Below are 21,644 nucleotides of genomic sequence, written 5' to 3' on the forward strand. Positions count from 1 at the left end.
TGATTTCAGAACAGGAGGTAAACTAACACTGAAAGACATGCTGGCCTTTAAAAATAAACCACAATAAGTGGCATCAAATAGAATTATCTTGGAGTTGCTCTGCAAACAACGCTAATATCGTTTAAGACAAATGTGAAAGAAAGAGCAACAGCAGTAAAAAAAAACGCAATTTACTACATCAAACAGTCTTAAAACTCTCATGGAACGGCACTGTGTAAAACAGTCATAGCACCAACAGCAGCTTACGGAATCCCCATAATTTGGGACAAATTAAAAGTCAACGACTTCGTAACATTAGAGAAAGTCAGCTCCCGCTTTATGAAACGAATGCTGGCCATTAGGAAGACAGTGTATTCAAGACTGGTTATATCTCAACTTAAGAAACCTTCTTTATGGAAGAAATCAGACTGCAGATGTTCCTGCTGAACACCAAAGCATACGAAATCACACGACAAATGCTCATAGAAAAACACAGCTCTCTCTGCAACGACTTCTACTCAACCGACGCCATAATGACGGAGGAATGGAAACAGGCGAACTGCGATTACCTTCACATACTAATAGGATAGGCAACACGTGGTTTCCACTAGAAGTTCTGGAAAAAAACAAGAGATTCCAGCAGTCGAATGAAAACCACGTGTGAGAACTGTGCAATGAACACTGCGAAAGATTTCAGACAAAAACTTCAGAAAAAGAGATATGGTAATGAATAAAACTAGAACTAGAGGAATGTAACTCAGTTTTGTATTTGCACATTGTGCGCATTTCCTTCAATAATTATAAAAATAAGATAATCAGTATATAAAAATGTACAAAGTATATTGTCTCACAAAGTTATATATCCTCAAAGTTGACAATAACTCGTATGGCAAAAAAGCCGAATCTACACGTTTCACCAAGTCTGTTCTTTTTTTTCTTTAAGTTTTTATCAATACGTACATCTAAGAACTTAGCAGTTTTAACCCCGTTTATTATTTCTTTTTGAATTGCTAGGTTAACTGGAGATGGGATAGCCGGCCGGAGTGGCCGAGGGGTTCTAGGCGCTACAGTCTGGAACCACGCGACCGCTACTGTCGCAGGTTCGAATCGTGCCTCGGGCATGGATGTGTGTGATGTCCTTAGGTTAGTTAGGTTTAAGTAGTTATAAGTTCTAGGGGACTGATGACCTCAGAAATTAAGTCCCATAATGCTCAGAGCCATTTGAACCATTTTTTGAGATGGGATATTTCTGACAGCACAAAACTGGATTTATTTTGTGTTCCATGGTTTCATGTTAGCCCATATGTACAAACCAGACACTGACTTTAGCCGCGCGGAGTGGCCGCTCGGTTTGAGGCGTCATGTCATTGACTGCGCAGCCCCTCCCGCCGGAGGTTCGAGTCCTCCCTCGGGCATGGGTGTGTGTGTTGCTCTTAGCATAAGTTAGTGTAAGTAGTGTGTAGGTCTAGGGACCGATGACCTAAGCAGTTTGGTCCCTTAGGAATTAACACACATACAGACACTGACTTTTACAAAAACATAGTTTACTATTTTCTCGGCTTCACTGCAGCACTAATTCTGCCTCCTAACTCCAATAAAACGGCGAAAAATTAACATGAAGCGAAGAATAATAGTGGGACAGTGATCGAACACTGCGGGACTCATGTTGTAAGTCCTCTGTATAAATAGCTGACTGAGTGTAGTGATCCTTTTGAAGTCTAAACTGTGAGTGAATTGGTACCCCATTATTATACAGGTGAGTCACATGCTTGGAATGCTTGATCGTCTCAAAAATTTTGGAAAAATGATGTAAGGAGCAACACTGAGCAGTAGTTATTGACATCTGTGGAGACGCCCTTTCTATAGAGAGACCTAAAAATGGCGTATTTCATTCTAGCTGAATTGCTGATGCGCTACTTAAGTGACTAAGAACAGTAGTTCTTGCAGAGCCACACCTTTATAGGTTCTCATTAAAGATATTATTCATGCAATACGAACTTTTGTTCATCATTATCTTCCTTATTTCAGATAGGTTTGCGAGATTAATTTTTATTTCACTCAATGTCCTCTGAACTGCTTCTGCAGTATACTGTTATACTGTTCTACTTTTGTTTCTGAGGTATTGGTACCAATTTTCTCACTTAATTTTAAGAATTACATATTAACTTCATCTCAATTTCTGGTTTGTCAGTTTGATACAAGAAGTACGCACGTCTGGATGTTTACAACTTTCTTAATGCGTTACGTTACTGTGTATAATATGAAAATATTGGTTCAAAATGGTTCAAATGGCTCTGAGCACTATGGGACTTAACATCTGAGGTCATCAGTCCCCTAGAACTTAGAACTACTTAGACCTAACTAACCTAAGGACATCACACACATCCATGCCCGAGCAGGATTCGAACCTGCGACCGTAGCGGTCGCGTGGTTCCAAAGTGAAGCGCCTAGAACCGCTCGGCCTTCATCGGCTGGCTGAATATATTGCTGGATCATTACTGTTCATACTCCCTGTTTCGTTGTCACTATACCCTGATACTTGTACTGAGACAAGTGTTTTTTAATGACTATCCACCATCACATTTAATTATCTTCTTAAGGAAACCAGTCTCAAAAATGGACAAAAATTCATTAAGAGCGGTTAGAGGCACCATGTCACTGACTGCGCGGCCCCTCCCGCCGGAGGTTCGAGTCCTCCCTCTGGCATGCGTGTGTGTGTTGTTCTTAGCATAGGTTAGTTTAAGTAGTGTGTAAGTCTAGGGACCTCAGCAGTTTCGTCCCTTAGAAATTCCCACACACATTCATTAAGAAATTAGTGAAGTAGCTGGAGTTCCTACATGTGTCCGTGATCGTTGTGAATATTTTGTGAATAACACCGTCTAGACCGCTTAGTAAATTCCTTTCTTTATTACGCCATCAGATATCAAAAAGCTTAGAACTGTCAAAACAAGGTCAGTGTCAGCGTCAATTCTCGTATTAGGCACAGGTTTTTAATACTGGCACTGATACTTGTTTTGGAAATTGTACGCTTTTTGGTATCAGATGGTGACACTAGAAGAAACTGGGTGGCACGAGTAAATAAAGAGATATTATTTAGCGATCTAGACGGTTTTATTCAAAAAATATTATTAAGAAATATATCGATTTGAGAGCTAGAATTAGGCTCATTGTAAACCTGAACAGGAGGAGTAGAGACAAGTTAACAAAAATACAGCAGAAAAGGAACTTATGGACGCTCAACGGCAAGGTTATCAGCGTATTAGCTGAAAACATAAGGCGGTCCGTCAATATACAAAAAAAAAAAAAAAAAAAAAAAAATTCCGTGGTTACTGAGGTCATGGGAGACAACGAATTTAGGTGTGACAGAGAGACAGACAGTGTTAAAGGAATATAATGTGACAAAGACTCCCAGTTCATATTACAATAATGTAGGTAAAAGTGTAATCAACTTACTTCATCAGAATATTAGGGGGTATAAAGCAAAGTAAATGAGTTGTTAAGTTGTTGGCAAGATCTTAGTAGTTAGAAAGAAACTGATATCATCTGTCTTTCTCAACACCATGTAACCACAGCGGTAGAAAATTTTAATGTAGGTGGCTGTAAATTAGCCGTGTGTTCGTATGGTGAATTGTCACATCCATAAAAAACTGTAAAAAAAATATCGAAATTTGCGAAGACAGGTGAGGAAATACTTGAACGAGAAGCGATGGCTTCGATTCACTGCAATTGAGATGCAGTCTGTCGCACATTGCAGGAGGCTGTGTGCAAGAGGTAACGAGCATGTCAGGAGGTATTTGGTCTTGGATGACTTATCCCTGATTTGCTTTGTATACCTTGCAATGCTTGAATGCAACGCTATAATGGAGGTACTATACCTAGGAAAATTCGTCTGGTATCTAATACCTCACACAATGACTGACTAGTTTCCTTCGTACTTGCCTATCATTCTAGTAACTAGCGTTGCTGAGCTACTGTACAACCTTTATTACAATTTATGTATCAAGAAGATTTTCCTGGCAGTATTTAATTGTAATGTAGCCTTACAGCACAGACGAGACCAGAAGCTTTTGAAATCGAGTGACTAATGAAGAGGTACTGATGGAGTTGGGGAGAGGAATAAGTTTATGACACAACTCAACTAAAGAGAAGGGTAGGTTAATAGGGCACATCATTAGTCATTAAGGAATGGTTAATCTGGCAACAGAGGGAAGTGGAAGATGCACTCATGAGCCGAAACATTGTGACCATCTGGTTAATAACTTGTTTGTCCGTCTTTGGAACGAGATACATAATCGACTCTGCGTATCAGGGATTCGACACTTTGTTGGTAGGTTTGTGGATATATGTGCTATTAGATGTCTACTCACAGGTCATCTAATTCGTGTAAATAACGGGCCGCTTAATAGCGTGCGTAGGCGGTGACAGCGGCCGATACCGACCCAGATGGGTACCATAGGATTTACATTAGGTGAATTTGGTCGCCGAGACATCAAAGTGAGTTCACTACAATGCTTCTCAAACCATTTTAGTACGGTTCTAGCTCCGACACACGGACAATTATACTGCTACAAGATAACATCGCCGCCGGAGAAGATATCTAGCATGAAGGGATACAGGTGCTTCGCAGCTGTCAGCGTGCCTTCGATTACTACCGCAGGTCGCATGCAAGCACTCGCAGGAGGATGTCTCCCACAGCATAATACTGCTTCCACCAACCTGCGTCCGTGGCGCGCTGCACGTTTTGAACCGCCGTTCACCTCGATGACGGCAATTGTGGAGACGACCATTGACCTAGTGGAACAAAAATGCGATTCACCGGAAGAGCCGACACGTTTCCGTTGATCGACGGCCAAATCCCGTTGGTCGCGAGCCCACTGCAGTCGTAATTGACGATGTCGTTGGGTCAACATGTGAACACGCATGGCTGGTCTGCTGCAGAGCTCCGTGTTCAACCATGTACCATGAACTGGTGTCCCGTGAAACGCTTGTGCGTGCACCAGCATTGTGCTCTTTCGGCAGAGATGCACAGATCACAATCCATCCTACTTTACAGAGCAGGCAATATTCCGATCCCCACGTTCTGTGAAGAGTGATGGATATCCAACCATTTAGCGCCAAGTGGTAGTCTCACTGTCCTGCCTCTTTCCATAGATGCTCACGACAGAAGCTCGTGAACATTCGACTAGCTTCGTCGTTATCGATGTACTCGTTAACAGGCTCTGCATAATAATAATTTGCCGTTTGTTAACGTCGCTTATCTCAGCGGATTTCCCTATTTGCAGCCCATATCTTCGCTACGGTGATCCCCGTCCGTGTCTGCTCTGCTTACATACTTTTGTTACTGCGTCATTGGCCGCAATTTCACCAGGGGGTATCCAGCGTAGCGGTGGGAAGTGGTCATAATATTTTGTGTGTCCAGTGTAGTTTAAACGGGCATAGAAACGGCAAGGTGCACACACAGCAAGTAGATCCATTTGGATGTCGGGTGTAATAGTCATGCAGATATGGAAAGAGCTGCACAAGACAGACGTCTGCGGACAGATGCATCAAACTAGTCACCAAACACGACTGTAATGATAACAACAAAAAACACACATCAACGAGTGTTCCTGAAGCTCTAATACTTCAGCAATCCCTAGTTTGTTTGTCACGTGTCCAGTTGTCGTGTCTAGGTGAGCGTAACAGTGATTTTATTCCTTCAGCGGGAATTTTGAGCTTCTACACTCCACGCAGACTGTAAATTTTGCTCAGGATGATAGCCTAATTGTTTTGAGCAATGAATGACAGAATGTCCTTCTCTTTGGCTATAGTTTTTTTAAATTTTCCACCAGCCAAATAATTACTCCGAAGGATTTAATCTTTAACAAACTCGTGTTACCTTATTATACAAGGAAACGCGTTCTGCCAAGCGCACTGCAGCATATGTACTTAGTGTTTCTCTCAAAAGCACTCTGGTGCCATTTTTCTGGTTTTTCTAACAAAGTTTCGAGTTTCGTTTCTGATGTATTGGTGGAATCAACAAAAACTGCGTCTGGGGTATCTCATAATGATGCAGAATGTCATCGGGAAATGTTCTTGTGGTTCTCATTGTGAAACTTAAAGTCGTAAATTTAGATAGTGGTCTGTCTTTAGTCTATTGCGATGTTCATTTCAAAGACACTTGTTGGTGATAACATCAAAACACGACGGGGTTATTAGTGTTTCCAGCAGCGGCTTGGGCACAGCTCTGTAGACCAAAAATACTTTTTAAAAAAGAAGCTACTGTTCAATAGTGGCTGTTCTAAATGTTTTTATTCACTCTCAACTATGACTGACAGTTCAGATTTTTACAATGTTTTCAGAGCCTAGGACTGCATATCGATGAGCAGTCACAGTCTGGATTAAGAGCCTTGTCGATATTTTTTCATCCTCTTATCCAAAGCGACTTATACCGTATTCATTGAACAAGCGAATTACGACATTACACTGCCTTGTGTACAGAAGATCAGACACAAATTATGTGAATTTTGTACACGAACAATTTGCGTTCGATATTTGGATCGTACTTAGCTTAAAGCTTTGAAGAGATAGATGCACGACAATTTCTCTTGTTTTATATAAAGAGACGCTAACTAATATGGTAACTACAATCAGACTTTTGCAGTAGCGTAACATCCAGAGAGACTGTTTTTTCATTCACTCAGCCCTAAATATCTCTGCAGTCATAGCAGCGATAGTCATTCATCACCACTGTTAGAAACAAACATACGGAAAACCGGCTCAGATACCAGACATACTTAATTTTCGGTATGTAGAAAAGGTAAAAAAGCGGCGCTCTGTCGAAATCACGTGACAATCGCAGCTTGATGTCGACTAAGTCCGCAGAAGTCAGATCGACAGTACGCAATGCTTTCATCAGAGATGACTCTACTACAGTCCGATGGTACAGTCTAACGCAGTGGTAGCCAGCGTGATCATTACCGCTCACTAGTGGGTGTCGCAGCTTTCACAGCAGGCGGTAGGGGTTTTTAACACATTTTCATTGGCTGTTCATAAAATTTTGACATAAAATATTTGCTAATAAATTATTATTATACATTTATCTTGCTGAATCTATAATTTATAAGTTTCATAAAGTAAAATTATTTCTCTACATTGCAAATCATAATTATGTTGAAACCGGTAGGCGATTAGAAACTTTTATTGCTAACACAGTCGTATGTTACGGAATCCAAATAAATGTAATCTATTTACATTTCCTCTGCTGAACAAATGCACTTACTTTTATTGTTTGCGTGTTTACAGACATTTCTTGCATTATTACTTCAAACTCGTGGACAAACATGTGAGCCTGATTTGGACTATCGTTGTGTGAACGAAACGGCATTTGAATACTGTTTGAACGGCAGTGTAGTACCTAATTTTCCAGCACAGTCATGTGGCCCTTTATACTGTTACGACGGCTGTGAAAATTTCTGTGTGGAGCTTAACACTGTCTGTGTCACAGCACCAAGTCGAACGACTACAACAAAAGTAGCAACCATGCTGACAGCAGAGACTACCACAGAACTAACTACAGAAGAAGCTAGTACCACAGAAACAACTACAGCTACATCAGTGTTAATAACAATGACACCTGGCGCTACCACAGAGCTTAGTATAAAAGAAACAACTACAGAATTAGCAACTAGTACAGTGGAAACAGAGACTACCACAGAATTAAGTACTGAAGAAAGCAGCACAACAGAAACAACGATACAGTTGTCAACAACAACAGCAGAAACTACCACAAGGCAATCTACAGAAGAAATCAGCACAACTGAAACAACAATTACAGAGATACCATCTACAACAGTACTCACAATAACGACAACACAGGGTACAACTGGACTGACTACAGAAGAAACTGGAAGTATAACAGAAACTACAACTACATCAATTCTAACAAAAACTACAACAGAGACTACCACACAGATCGGTATGGACAGATCGACTACAGATGGAACAACTGCAACGATGCCAACGCAGACTACCATAGATTTAACTGCTGGAGGAAGCAGTACAACAGAAACAACAACTATTAATTTTGTAACTACAACAGTGCCAGTGACAACAACAGAGAGTACCACAACATTAAATGCTGAAGAAACCAGTACAACTGAAACAACAATAACATCACTGACGACAACAACAATGCCAACAGAGGCTACCACAGGGCAACCTACAGAAGAAACCAGCACAGCCAAAGCAAGCACTACAGAATTACCAACTACAACAGAGCTAACAACAAAGGTAACAGAGATGAGTACAGAACTGACTACAGAAGAAACCACTCCAACAGAAACAGCAACTACATCAGTGCACACAATTACAACTGAAGGAACCACAGAGATGACAGTGGAACTAACAACCACACAATTCGCAACTACTACAATACCTACAATGGCAACACAGTCTACAACAGAATTTAGTACACAAGCAAGCAGTACAACAGAATCAACAACTTCAAATTTAGTAAGTACAACAATGCCAATGACGGCAACAGAGATTACCACAGAATTAACTGCAGAAGAAACCAGTGGAACGGAAACAACAACTTCATTGTCAACAACAGCCAAGGCAACCACAGGAGAAACCAGTACAACCAAAACAACAACTACAGAACTACCAACTTCAACAGTGCTGACAACCATGACAACAGAGACTACAACAGAGCTAGGTAGGGAAACAACGACTATAGAATTAACAACATCATCTATGCCACCAGAGACTACAACAGAGATAAGTATGGAAATAACAACTTCAGAATTACCAACTTCAACAATGCTGGCAACTTCGACAACACAGATTACACCAGCACTGACTACAGAAAATATCAGTACAGTAGAAACTACAGCTACAGCAGTGGTAACAACAATGGCAACTGACACTCCCACAGAGCTAAATACAGAAAAAACAACTACAGAATTAGTAACTACTACAGTGCCAACAGAGACTACCACAGAATTAAGTACTGAAGAAAGCAGCACAACAGAAACAACGATACAGTTGTCAACAGCAACAGCAGAAACTACAACAAGGCAACCTACAGGAGAAATCAGCACAACTGAAACAACAATTACAGAGATACCATCTACAACAGTACTCACAATAACAACAACACAGGGTACAACTGGACTGACTACAGAAGAAACTGGAAGTATAACAGAAACTACAACTACATCAATTCTAACAAAAACTACAACAGAGACTACCACACAGATCGGTATGGACAGATCGACTACAGATGGAACAACTGCAACGATGCCAACGCAGACTACCATAGATTTAACTGCTGGAGGAAGCAGTACAACAGAAACAACAACTATTAATTTTGTAACTACAACAGTGCCAGTGACAGCAACAGAGAGTACCACAACATTAAATGCTGAAGAAACCAGTACAACTGAAACAACAATAACATCACTGACGACAACAACAATGCCAACAGAGGCTACCACAGGGCAACCTACAGAAGAAACCAGCACAGCCAAAGCAAGCACTACAGAATTACCAACTACAACAGAGCTAACAACAAAGGTAACAGAGATGAGTACAGAACTGACTACAGAAGAAACCACTCCAACAGAAACAGCAACTACATCAGTGCACACAATTACAACTGAAGGAACCACAGAGACGACAGTGGAACTAACAACCACGCAATTCGCAACTACTACAATACCTACAATGGCAACACAGTCTACAACAGAATTTAGTACACAAGCAAGCAGTACAACAGAATCAACAACTTCAAATTTAGTAAGTACAACAATGCCAATGACGGCAACAGAGATTACCACAGAATTAACTGCAGAAGAAACCAGTGGAACGGAAACAACAACTTCATTGTCAACAACAGCCAAGGCAACCACAGGAGAAACCAGTACAACCAAAACAACAACTACAGAACTACCAACTTCAACAGTGCTGACAACCATGACAACAGAGACTACAACAGAGCTAAGTAGGGAAACAACGACTATAGAATTAACAACTTCATCTATGCCGCCAGAGACTACAACAGATATAAGTATGGAAATAACAACTTCAGAATTACCAACTTCAACAATGCTGGCAACTTCGACAACAGAGATTACACCAGAACTGACTACAGAAAATATCAGTACAGCAGAAACTACAGCTACATCAGTGGTAACAACAATGGCAACTGACACTCCCACAGAGCTAAATACGGAGAAAACAACTACAGAATTAGTAACTACTACAGTGCCAACAGAGACTACCACAGATTTAAGAACTGAAGAAAGCAGCACAACAGAAACAATGATACAATTGTCAACAACAACAGCAGGAACTACCACAAGGCAATCTACAGGAGAAATCAGCACAACTGAAACAACAATTACAGAGATACCATCTACAACAGTACTCACAATAACGACAACACAGAGTACAACTGGACTGACTACAGAAGAAACTGGAAGTATAACAGAAACTACAACTACACCAATTCCAACAAAAACTACAACAGAGACTACCACACAGATCAGTATGGATACAACAACTACAGATGGAACAACTGCAACGATGCCAACACAGACTACCACAGATTTAACTGCTGAAGGAAGCAGTACTACAGAAACAACAACTATGAATTTTGTAACTACAACAGTGCCAGTGACAACAACAGAGAGTACCACAACATTAAATGCTGAAGAAACCAGTACAACTGAAACAACAGTAACATCACTGACAACAACAATGACAACAGAGGCTACCACAGGGCAACCTACAGAAGAAACCAGCCCAGCCAAAGCAAGCACTACAGAATTACCAACTACAACAGAGCTAACAACAAAGGTAACAGAGATGAGTACAGAACTGACTACAGAAGAAACCACTCCAACAGAAACAGCAACTACATCAGTGCACACAATTACAACTGAAGGAACCACAGAGATGACAGTGGAACTAACAACCACGCAATTCGCAACTACTACAATACCTACAATGGCAACACAGTCTACAACAGAATTTAGTACACAAGCAAGCAGTACAACAGAATCAACAACTTCAAATTTAGTAAGTACAACAACGCCAATGACGACAACAGAGACTACCACAGAATTAATTGCAGAAGAAACCAGTACTGCAGAAACAACAACTTCATTGTCAACAACAGGTGAGGCAACCACAGGCCTAACCACAGGAGAAACCAGTACAACCAAAACAACAACTACAGAACTACCAACTTCAACAGTGCTGACAACCATGACAACAGAGACTACAGCAGAGCTAAGTAGGGAAACAACGACTATAGAATTAACAACTTCATCTATGGCGCCAGAGACTACAACAGAGATAAGTATGGAAATAACAACTTCAGAATTACCAACTTCAACAATGCTGGCAACTTCGACAACAGAGATTACACCAGCACTGACTACAGAAAATATCAGTACAGCAGAAACTACAGCTACAGCATTGGTAACAACAATGGCAACTGACACTCCCACAGAGCTAAATACGGAAAAAACAACTACAGAATTAGCAACTACTACAGTGCCAACAGAGACTACCACAGAATTAAGTACTGGAGAAAGCAGCACAACAGAAATAACAACTATGAAAGTAGTAACTACAACCATGCCAACAACAACAACAGCAGAGAATACCACCGAATTAAGTACTGAAGAAAGCAGCACAGCTGATGCAACTACACCATTGCCAACAACAACAGCAGAAACTACAACAAAACAACCTACAGGAGAAACCAGCATAGCTGAAACAACAGTTACAGAGTTACCAACTACAACAGTGCTGGCAATAACGTCAACAGGATCCGCAACAGAACTTACTACCGAAGAAACCAGTAGTATAACAGAAACAATAGTTACATCAGTACCAACAGAAGTGACAACAGATACTACCTCAGAGATAATTATGAATACTACAACTACAGAAGTAACAACTCCAACTATCCCAACACAGACTACCACAGATCTAACTGCTGAAGAAAGCAGTACAACAGAAACAACAACTACGAAGTTAGTAACTACAACAATGCAAGTGACAACAACAGAGAGTACCACACCGTTAACTGCTGAAGAAACCAGTACAACTGAAACAACAACAACATCATTGGTAACAACAATGACTACAGAGACTACCACAGGACAACCTACAGGAGAAATCAGCACTGCCATAGCAACTACTACAAAATTACCAACTACAACAGAGCTGACAACAAAGGTAACAGAGATGAGCACAGGACTGAGTACAGAAGAAACCACTACATCAGAAACAGCAACTACATCAGTGCAAGCAATTACAACTGAAGGTACCACGGAGCTGGCTATGGAAATAACTACACAGTTAACAACTACATCAATACCTACAATGGCAACACAGTCTACAACTGAACACAGTACACAAGCAACTAGTACAGCAGAGTTAACAACTTCAAATTTAGTAAGTACAGCAATGACAACGACGACAGCAGAGATTACCACAAAATTAACTGCAGAAGATACCAGTACAACAGAAACAACAAATTCATTGCCAGCAACAACAGCCGAGACAACCACAAGCATAGCTACAGGAGAAACCAGTACAACCGAAAGAACAACAGGATTACCATCTGAAACAGTACTGACAACAACAAAAACAGAATCTACCACAGAATTAACAGCAGATGAAAGCAGTACAACATTAACAACAATTACATCAGTGCCAACAATGAAAACAGAAGCTACCACAGAGCTGACCTTAGAAACAACAACTACAGAATTAAGAACTTCTACAATGGCAACAATGAGTACTGAGACTACTACAGATTCTCCCACAGAAGAAACCAGTAAAACTACTACAGAATTGGAAAGTACAACAGTGCTACCAACAGAGACTTCCTCACAGTTACATACAGGAGAAATCAGCACAATAGAGTTAACAACTACATCAAGGCCAACAACTAAGAATACGAATGAACCAACTACGGTAGAAAGCAGTACAATGGAATTAACAACAAGGATAACAACCAAGCAGACAACAACAAGGCTTCCAACTGCCGCTACAACCAGTATGGCAACATCAACTGCCCCAACAAATGCTCCACCTACTGAAGCGCCATTTACATGTGAATCAGCTGGAGAGTTTCAAGATCTCGGGAACTGCAGCAATTTTTACCTCTGCATACCACTGTCATCAGGGGAGTTCGTGTACATAATATTTTCATGCCCAGATGGGTCACAGTTTGATTCTGTGACTAAGAAATGCTCTCAGAATGCAACGTGTATTGCCCCATCATGTAATGACTTTGGATTCTACTGTCTCAGCACTTCACAAGTCCAGTTATGTTATGATTCAAAAGCACCAAGTGGTGATGCTTTCACATGTCCTGCAAACACATACTGCAGTATGGACTGTCAGTACCCATGCTGGGCAGATATTCCTTGTACGACCACTGCATCCCCCTCACCATCAACAACAGTTTTACCTACATCGACAGTGACGCTACCACCAACTACTACTACAGAACCGTTCGTTTGTTCAGAGACTGGACGGTTTCCTGATCCTGCTAACTGCAGTCTTTATTATGTCTGCTCTCCCAAATCTTCAGGTGGCTTCTACACGATGCACTTTTCTTGTCCTCCACCATTATTGTACAATCCTCTCATGCGACAATGTTCTGACAGTTTTACATGTATAGTGACTACTGAATCTCCTGCAATGTCCACAACGTTACCACCAACCACTATTGAGTCCCCCTCAGCGTCTACAACAGCTTTAGCAGCAACAACAGTTACACTGCCTCCATCTACCAGCGAATTTCCCTCAACATCCACAACAGTTTCCCCAACATTGACAGTGACGTTACCGCAAACTACTACTGCAGCACCATTCGTCTGTTCAGAGACTGGACGGTTTCCTGATCCTGCTAACTGCAGTCTTTATTATGTCTGCTCTCCCAAATCTTCAGGTGGCTTCTACACGATGCACTTTTCTTGTCCTCCACCATTGTTGTACAATCCTCTCATGCGACAATGTTCTGACAGTTTTACATGTATAGTGACTACTGAATCTCCTGCAATGTCCACAACGTTACCACCAACCACTATTGAGTCCCCCTCAGCGTCTACAACAGCTTTAGCAGCAACAACAGTTACACTGCCTCCATCTACCAGCGAATTTCCCTCAACATCCACAACAGTTTCCCCAACATTGCCAGTGACGTTACCGCAAACTACTACTGCAGCACCATTCGTCTGTTCAGAGGCTGGAAGGTTTCCTGACCCCGCTAACTGCAGTCTCTATTATATCTGCTCTCCCAAGTCTTCAGGTGGCTTCTATACACTGCATTTCTCTTGTCCTCCATCATCGCTGTATAATCCTAGCACACAGCGATGTATTAATAATTTTACATGTTCTACCACAGAGTTGGTTGATAGCACCGTGCCAACAATAGTCACGTCAACATCACGTCCGTTTACTTGTGAAGTGTCTGGACGTTTTGCTGATCCAGAAGACTGCAAATCATACTATCTATGCTCGCCAAAATCGTCTGGGGGATTCTATACAATGCATTATCAGTGTCCTCCATCAACAGCTTACAATAAAAATACAAGCCAGTGTACCACAGCATCGAGTGTTAACTGTGGAGCTGCTTATTAATGACACATGAAATGTTTTATTGATATTGACTGTTGTATTTAATTCCTATTTACATAACGACATAACATGTTTTTTCATGATTCTACTGATAATATTATTGTGTGAATCATGAGAGTGTGTTATGTTCTGTTCAGAATTAAAGAGTTTTGCAGGAAGTAAGAGATATTTCTTTACTACTACTTTAACGTTTCAGTTCGCAAATGCTCTGAACAATATCTTCGTGAGCTGAGAGGTAATCACAAAAAAACTATAAATGGCTATTTAAGGTATTCAGCAGTCACCGTCTGGATTCCAAGATGTAATATTTTAAATAAATTCCTAGAGGTATGAGATACTGTGGTTTCCAGTGCTAAGGTCCCGAGTTCGAGTCTCGGTCGGGCACTCAGTTTTAATCTGCCAGGAAGTTTCATATCAGCGCACACTCCGCTGCAGAGTGAAAATCTCATTCTGGAAGTATTTAACTCTTGTTACATTTGTGAATCAAGAAGCTAACATACTGAATTACAATGATTATGATCACTTCAGTGCAGTCCAGTCACGCCACAACTGAAAATCTACGTCTGAAGTTAATATTCACTTAAATATAGAGTGTCATTTTATTATATTTATGAGAGGTAGAAGGAATACCACATATGGTATAGCAGAGACGTAACACGTCATGAACCACAACTGCAAATGCAAATGAAAATTTTACCGTCACTAAGAGTTTTAGAACTTGAGTTTTAGAATCACATGAAACTAAATTATTTCGGACAACCTACTTTTTTAAATTTGCTTTTGTTACAAATGTTACTTGTAATAACTACAGAAATACTGTTTATTTTAATACAATTCCCACTTTATTGTAGGTTTCACATGTTTGTGGAGAAAACGAAATAAGCCTTTTATTTAGAATCTTTTATTGAATAACTTCATGAAAATCTCAGACCCAAATCAAAGAAGATAGTCGATACTCTGAGTTTCAAGGTTAGCTAAACTCTGCGAAACAAGTTGGGATATGCAGCGGTAGATTATTAACTGCATAATACTTTTATCCTGCTTCTTTATGCCTGTATTCTTCGTCTCTGCTTTGATAGGTAAACGTTTCTTAATGTTCAATGAAAAAAAACTGTCGATGGAGACCACCTCCCTTCTTGCCTGGTGCACAAGTACATACCGTCTCTGCTTCCAAGCTGAATCTGCAGCCTCAGTTGCTGTACTAAACACAGCCTGAAGCTTGGCTGATGCTGGGCTAATTGTCACCCACATTTTAAACGTGTGAAACGTATAAGGAATTACAACAGGATTTGCTGTTGCTTTAACGATTTACAGGAACTACAAGACACAAAGAAAAACGAGTAAATCAACAGAGATTCATGTAACACGATGGCTCGCATTGACTGCTACCACCACGAAGGGGGCTACTCAGTCGTTGTTGGAGTACTGCTTATTCTCCCTGCTTTACTATCATTGGGAATACATACCGATGAAATGGGTATCACACTAGACTAATTTGGAACCGCTCTGTCTGTCCGCTTTAAAAGTAATTTTGTTTGTAAGAGGAAACAAACTGACGCTTTCCGTTGACACTGGAGGTTGCATGAAACATAAGTGTCCACATAATCGTTTTCTTTGACGTTTCGGTAGATGTTTGAAATTTAGCTTTTGTAACGTGTAACTGGAATCAGGCGAAAAAATAATGTTCACCACATCTTTCATGCGATGCCTACTGTCGTAGAGAAGCGTCGGTTTCTTTATTCTTCCATGTTTCATTGTTCCTGTTAATTAATGTGGCTAAAACAGTTATCACACTATACTAATTTGGGACCATAATGGCACGTAAAATTCCAGTTTAAAATTCATTTCGCTTGTGACGGAAAGCAAAACGACGCTTTCCTTCGACAATGGGCGTCGTATAAAAGATGTGATGAGCTTTATTTGTTTGGGCTGATTCTAAAAACATATTACAGACAGACAATTGCAAATATCTGCGGACAAGCCAGAGAAAATGCGCCTGACGACTCTTAGGAGTGACACCGTGTATTAGCTGTGAAAAATTTGTCCGCCGTACGCCACCAGCGATTTCTGTCAGAAAAGCATGCTCCATACACAGTGTCCCAGTTTTGTTACGTCTACTTGCGTGAAATTCCAAACTGCAACACTATTTCTTGGCGAGTTGTGACATTACGATCCTCGAAGTTTCAACAACAGCCGTCTAGAAGGTTTAAGCTACAGCAGGCGTCCTGGCCACGAATGCAACAGGATGTGTCTGACACTCGTCGGATAATGGCGTGGAGCAGCTCGGCAAAGTCCAGATTTATGTTAAGTTCTGTGCTTGTGGGCAAGAATTCATCGAATTTGGCCCAAATGCCGAGAGGCAGGTTTCTAGTCTCTCCTCTATGACAACACCCCAGCCCATAAAGTGAAGATCGTGCTTGAGGTTTTCGCCAGCAAACAGATCGCAGTCGTAGGCCACCCGCCATATTTGCCAGATTTGGCCCCAGCCAACTTCTGATCGTTCTTCAAACTGAAGTTAGCAATGAAAGGACACTGCTATGACGCGGTTAAGGGCATCCAAGAAAATTGCACTTCACTACTAAATGCATTTCCTAAAAAGGATTACAGTGACCGCTTCAAAACGCTTAAAACGGTTTCAGGTGTATACTGATTCCGTGGTAGGTTGTTTTGAATAAATACCGTAATTTTATGAATTAATTCATAAGTTATTTTTCATAGCCACAGTCCTAACGGAACTGGGACGTATGTGTATTCCGAAAGAAGTGCCAAATGCAAGTGATAACAATGAAAGCAAATATCATTGCAGCTCGTTTCAGTCTCAGTAATTTAATTTGTGCTATTAAATCTGAACACAAGAAATACCTAGGAAGACACGACATACTGCGAATGAACAGCCAAACGTAGGGGATTATTATTATTGTACATAACACTCTCGATGGTCTGTTTACACGTTGTAAGCTGTTCCTGTCTTTCAAATGTAGGAGTAATCTTGGTTAGCAGCCCTCGTCGCATTTCACTGGCTGTTCGCAATCTAGATGAGCACTACAACATCTGCACTGTCCCACAATCGTAGTTTGGGGGACAGTCTTTTACCAACTTTAGCCAAGCTTCAAATGTAGTTATTTCATGTTCCTTGCCATTCATTATCCTTTTGATATTGACGTCCATTACTAAAAATAAAAACACGTGGTCTTTATATTTCATAAACAAAATTTGCAAGCTGGCCGAAGTGGCCGAGGGGTTCTAGGCGATACAGTCTGGAACCGCGCGACCTCTACGGTCGCAGGTTCGAATCCTGCCTCGGGCATGGATATGTCTGATGTCCTTAGGTTAGTTAGGTTTAAGTAGTTCTACGTTCTGGGGGACTGATGACCTCAGAAGTTAACTCCCATAGTGCTCAGGGCCATTTGAACCATTTGAACCAAAATTTGCACTTCATAGTACCATATGGTCGGCTACTCTACTCCAATGCTGTAGTACAGCTTATTACTCTAACAAACTAATGATTTTGCACTATTCCTAGTGCAGTTGATACGATAGTTGAACCTTGACGAGTAGACGTCCCAGGAAAATCACATCTAGTGATTTTAGCTGTGGGTACGAACCTAATGAATGCATTTCTTAGGCTCTTAAACTTAAAAACAATTGTCCTAGATGCGAGTAAGAGTCGTGCACATATGGTATTGTACAAACTTCACTATATACACAGGGTGTTACAAAAAGGTACGGCCAAACTTTCAGGAAACATTCCTCACACACAAAGAAAGAAAATATGTTATGTGGACATGTGTCCGGAAATGCTTACTTTCCATGTTAGAGCTCATTTTATTACTTCTCTTCAAATTACATTAATCATGAAATGGAAACACACAGCAACAGAAAACACCAGCGTGACTTCAAACACTTTGTTACAGGAAATGTTCAAAATGTCCTCCGTTAGCGAGGATACATGCATCCACCCTCCGCCGCATGGAATCCCTGATGCGCTGATGCAGCCCCGGAGAATTGCGTATTGTATCACAGCTGTTCACAATACGAGAACGAAGAGTCTCTACATTTGGTACCGGGGTTGCGTAGACAAGAGCTTTCAAATGCCCCCATAAATGAAAGTCAAGAGGGTTGTCAGGAGAGCGTGGAGACCATGGAATTGGTCCGCCTCTACCAATCCATCGGTCACCGAATCTGTTGTTCAGAAGCGTACGAACACTTCGACTGAAATCTGCAGGAGCTCCATCGTGCATGAACCACATGTTGTGTCGTACTTGTAAAGGCACATGTTCTAGCAGCACAAGTAGAGTATCCTATATGAAATCATGATAACGTGCTCCATTGAGCGTAGGTGGAAGAAACTAAAATGAGCTCTAACATGGAAATTAAGCGTTTCCGGACACATGTCCACATAACATCTTTTCTTTATTTGTGTGTGAGGAATGCTTCCTGAAAGTTTGGCCGTACATTTTTGTAACACCCTTTATAGGCATTTCATCCATTCCGGGTACCGAGAATCTCGACCACATTTTTCTGCTGTCGATATTGATACTGGCAAGATATCTGTTCCAGGGATTCCAAGATTTTCAAGAACGTTTTAACTGCAATAATATAAATGTGACATAAAGTCATTCAGGAGGTAGGCGGCCATTATTACAACAATCAGTAGTTCTCCATTCAGGCTGACTGTATCGCACAGGCAAAAGTCAGACTTCAGGCAAGGAATGACCTTACTGTTCATATGATGTATTTAGGAATTTATCCATCAGATACCAGGAGCAATTGCTGCACGTAGATATGGTGTTTCAAGTTGTATTCGAAACAAACATTCGTAGTGCAGTAATCGCTCGTGGATATCTGATGATGGATAAATTCCGAAACACGTCGTATGAGCAATAAAATCATTCCTTGCCTGATATTTGACGTTCACCATTATGACCCAGTCAGTCTGAATGCAGAACTACTGACTTAGTTTCAAGTTTGACGTCGGATAACAAATGATAAAATAAATATTATTTTCATGCGGTATAGTTACAGTTTTACAATTTTCGGCTTTTGCCTTTGATTGCAATGTGAAACCTTTCTTTTTGCCAAACTTCATGATTCTATGCCAACGGAAAGAGCCCTATAGGTTTTGATGAATGGGCTGGTGCTTATTAAAATTTGTGACTTTAGCAGCCATATCGTTCAATTCGTTGACTTAAAAGCGTCATTTTACATCGCCTAGGAACCGTAGACCTCTATACGAGACACAAATTTCAACGTGATGTGTCTACCCGCTCCCGAGAAAAAGAGATCTTAACAAGCGGACGGACAGGCAGACAGATAAACAATGGGAAAAAACTTCGTATGATATAGTTTGGGAATTTAAGGAGATGGGACCTGGATAAAATGAAAGAACCAGAGGTTGTACAGAGTTTCAGGGAGAGCATAAGGGAACAATTGACCGGAATGGGGGAACGAAATGCAGTAGAAGAAGAATGGGTAGCTTAGAGGGATGAAATAGTGAAGGCAGCAGAGGATCAAATAGGTAAAAAGACGAGGGCTAGTAGAAACCCTTGGCTAACAGAAGAAATATTGAATTTAATTGATGAAAGGAGAAAATATAAAAATGCAGTAAATGAAGCAGGCAAAAAGGAATACAAACGTCTCAAAAATGATATCGACAGGAAGTGCAAAATGGCTAAACAGGGATGGCTAGAGGACAAATGTAAGGATGTAGAGGCTTATCTCACTAGGGGTAAGATAGATACTGCCTACAAGAAAATTAAAGAGGCCTTTGGAGGAAGGAGAACCACTTGCAAGAATATCAAGAGCTTTGATGGAAACCAAAGTTCTAAGCAAAGAAGGGAAAGCAGAAAGGTGGAAGGAGTATATAGAGGGTCTATACAAGGGCGATGTACTTGAGGACAATATTATGGAAATGGAAAGATGTAGATGAAGATGAAATAGGAGATATGATATTGTGTGAAGAGTTTGACAGAGCACTGAAAGACCTGAGTCGAAACAGGGCCCCGGGAGTAGCCCACATTGCATTAGAACTACTGACAGCCTTGGGAGAGCCAGTCCTGAAAAAAATCTACCATCTGGTGAGTAAGATGTATGAGACAGGCGAAATACCCTCAGACTTCAAGAAGAATATAATAATTCCAATCCCAAAGAAAGCAGGTGTAGACAGATGTGAAAATTACCGAACTATCAGTTTAATAAGTCACAGCTACAAAATACTAACACGAATTCTTTACAGACGAATGGGAAAACTGGTAGAAGCCGACCTCGGGGAAGATCAGTTTGGATTCCGTAGAAAGGTTGGAACACGTGAGGCAATACTGACCCTACGACGTATCTTAGGAGAAAGATTAAGGAAAGGCAAACCTACGTTTCTAGCATTTGTAGACTTAGAGAAAGCTTTTGACAATGTTGATTGGAATACTCTTTTTCAAATTCTGAAGGTGGCAGGGGTAAAATACAGGGAGCGAAAGGCTATTTACAATTTGTACAGAAACCAGATGGCAGTTATAAGAGTCGAGGGGTATGAAAGGGAAGCAGTGGTTGGGAAGGGAGTGAGACAGGATTGTAGCCTATCCCCGATGTTATTCAATCTGTATATTGAGCAAGCAATAAAGGAAACAATAGAAAAGTTCGGAGTAGGTATTAAAATCCATGGAGAAGAAAAAAAAACTTTGAGGTTCGCCGATGACATTGTAATTCTGTCAGAGACAGCAAAGGACTTGGAAGAGCAGTTGATGGGAATGGACAGTGTCTTGAAAGGAGGGTATAAGAACAGCAAAACGAGAATAATGGAATGTATTCGAATTAAGTCGGGTGATACTTAGGAATTGGATTAGGAAATGAGACACTTAAAGTATTAAAGGAGTTTTGCTAAAATAGGAGCAAAATAACTGATGATGGTCGAAGTAGAGAGGATATAAAACGTAGACTGGCAATGGCAAGAAAAGCGTTTCTGAAGAAGAGAAATTTGTTAACATCGAGTATATATTTAAATGTCAGGAAGTCTTTTCTGAAAG

The 21,644-nt window shown here is 40.8% G+C and overlaps 1 protein-coding gene across 1 annotated transcript in view; it reads left to right on the plus strand.

The window, feature by feature from the left end:
- The window catches only part of LOC126176413 (mucin-22-like), a 126,574-nt gene that overhangs the window by 24,760 nt on the left and 80,170 nt on the right, over window positions 1–21,644 (plus strand). The window contains exon 2 of the mRNA XM_049923570.1: window positions 7,264–14,607. Coding sequence (XP_049779527.1) covers window positions 7,264–14,607 — 7,344 coding nt within the window. The remainder of the gene's footprint in view (window positions 1–7,263; window positions 14,608–21,644) is intronic.

This window comes from Schistocerca cancellata, chromosome 3 (assembly GCF_023864275.1).
Source record: "Schistocerca cancellata isolate TAMUIC-IGC-003103 chromosome 3, iqSchCanc2.1, whole genome shotgun sequence".
Taxonomy (NCBI): domain Eukaryota; kingdom Metazoa; phylum Arthropoda; class Insecta; order Orthoptera; family Acrididae; genus Schistocerca; species Schistocerca cancellata.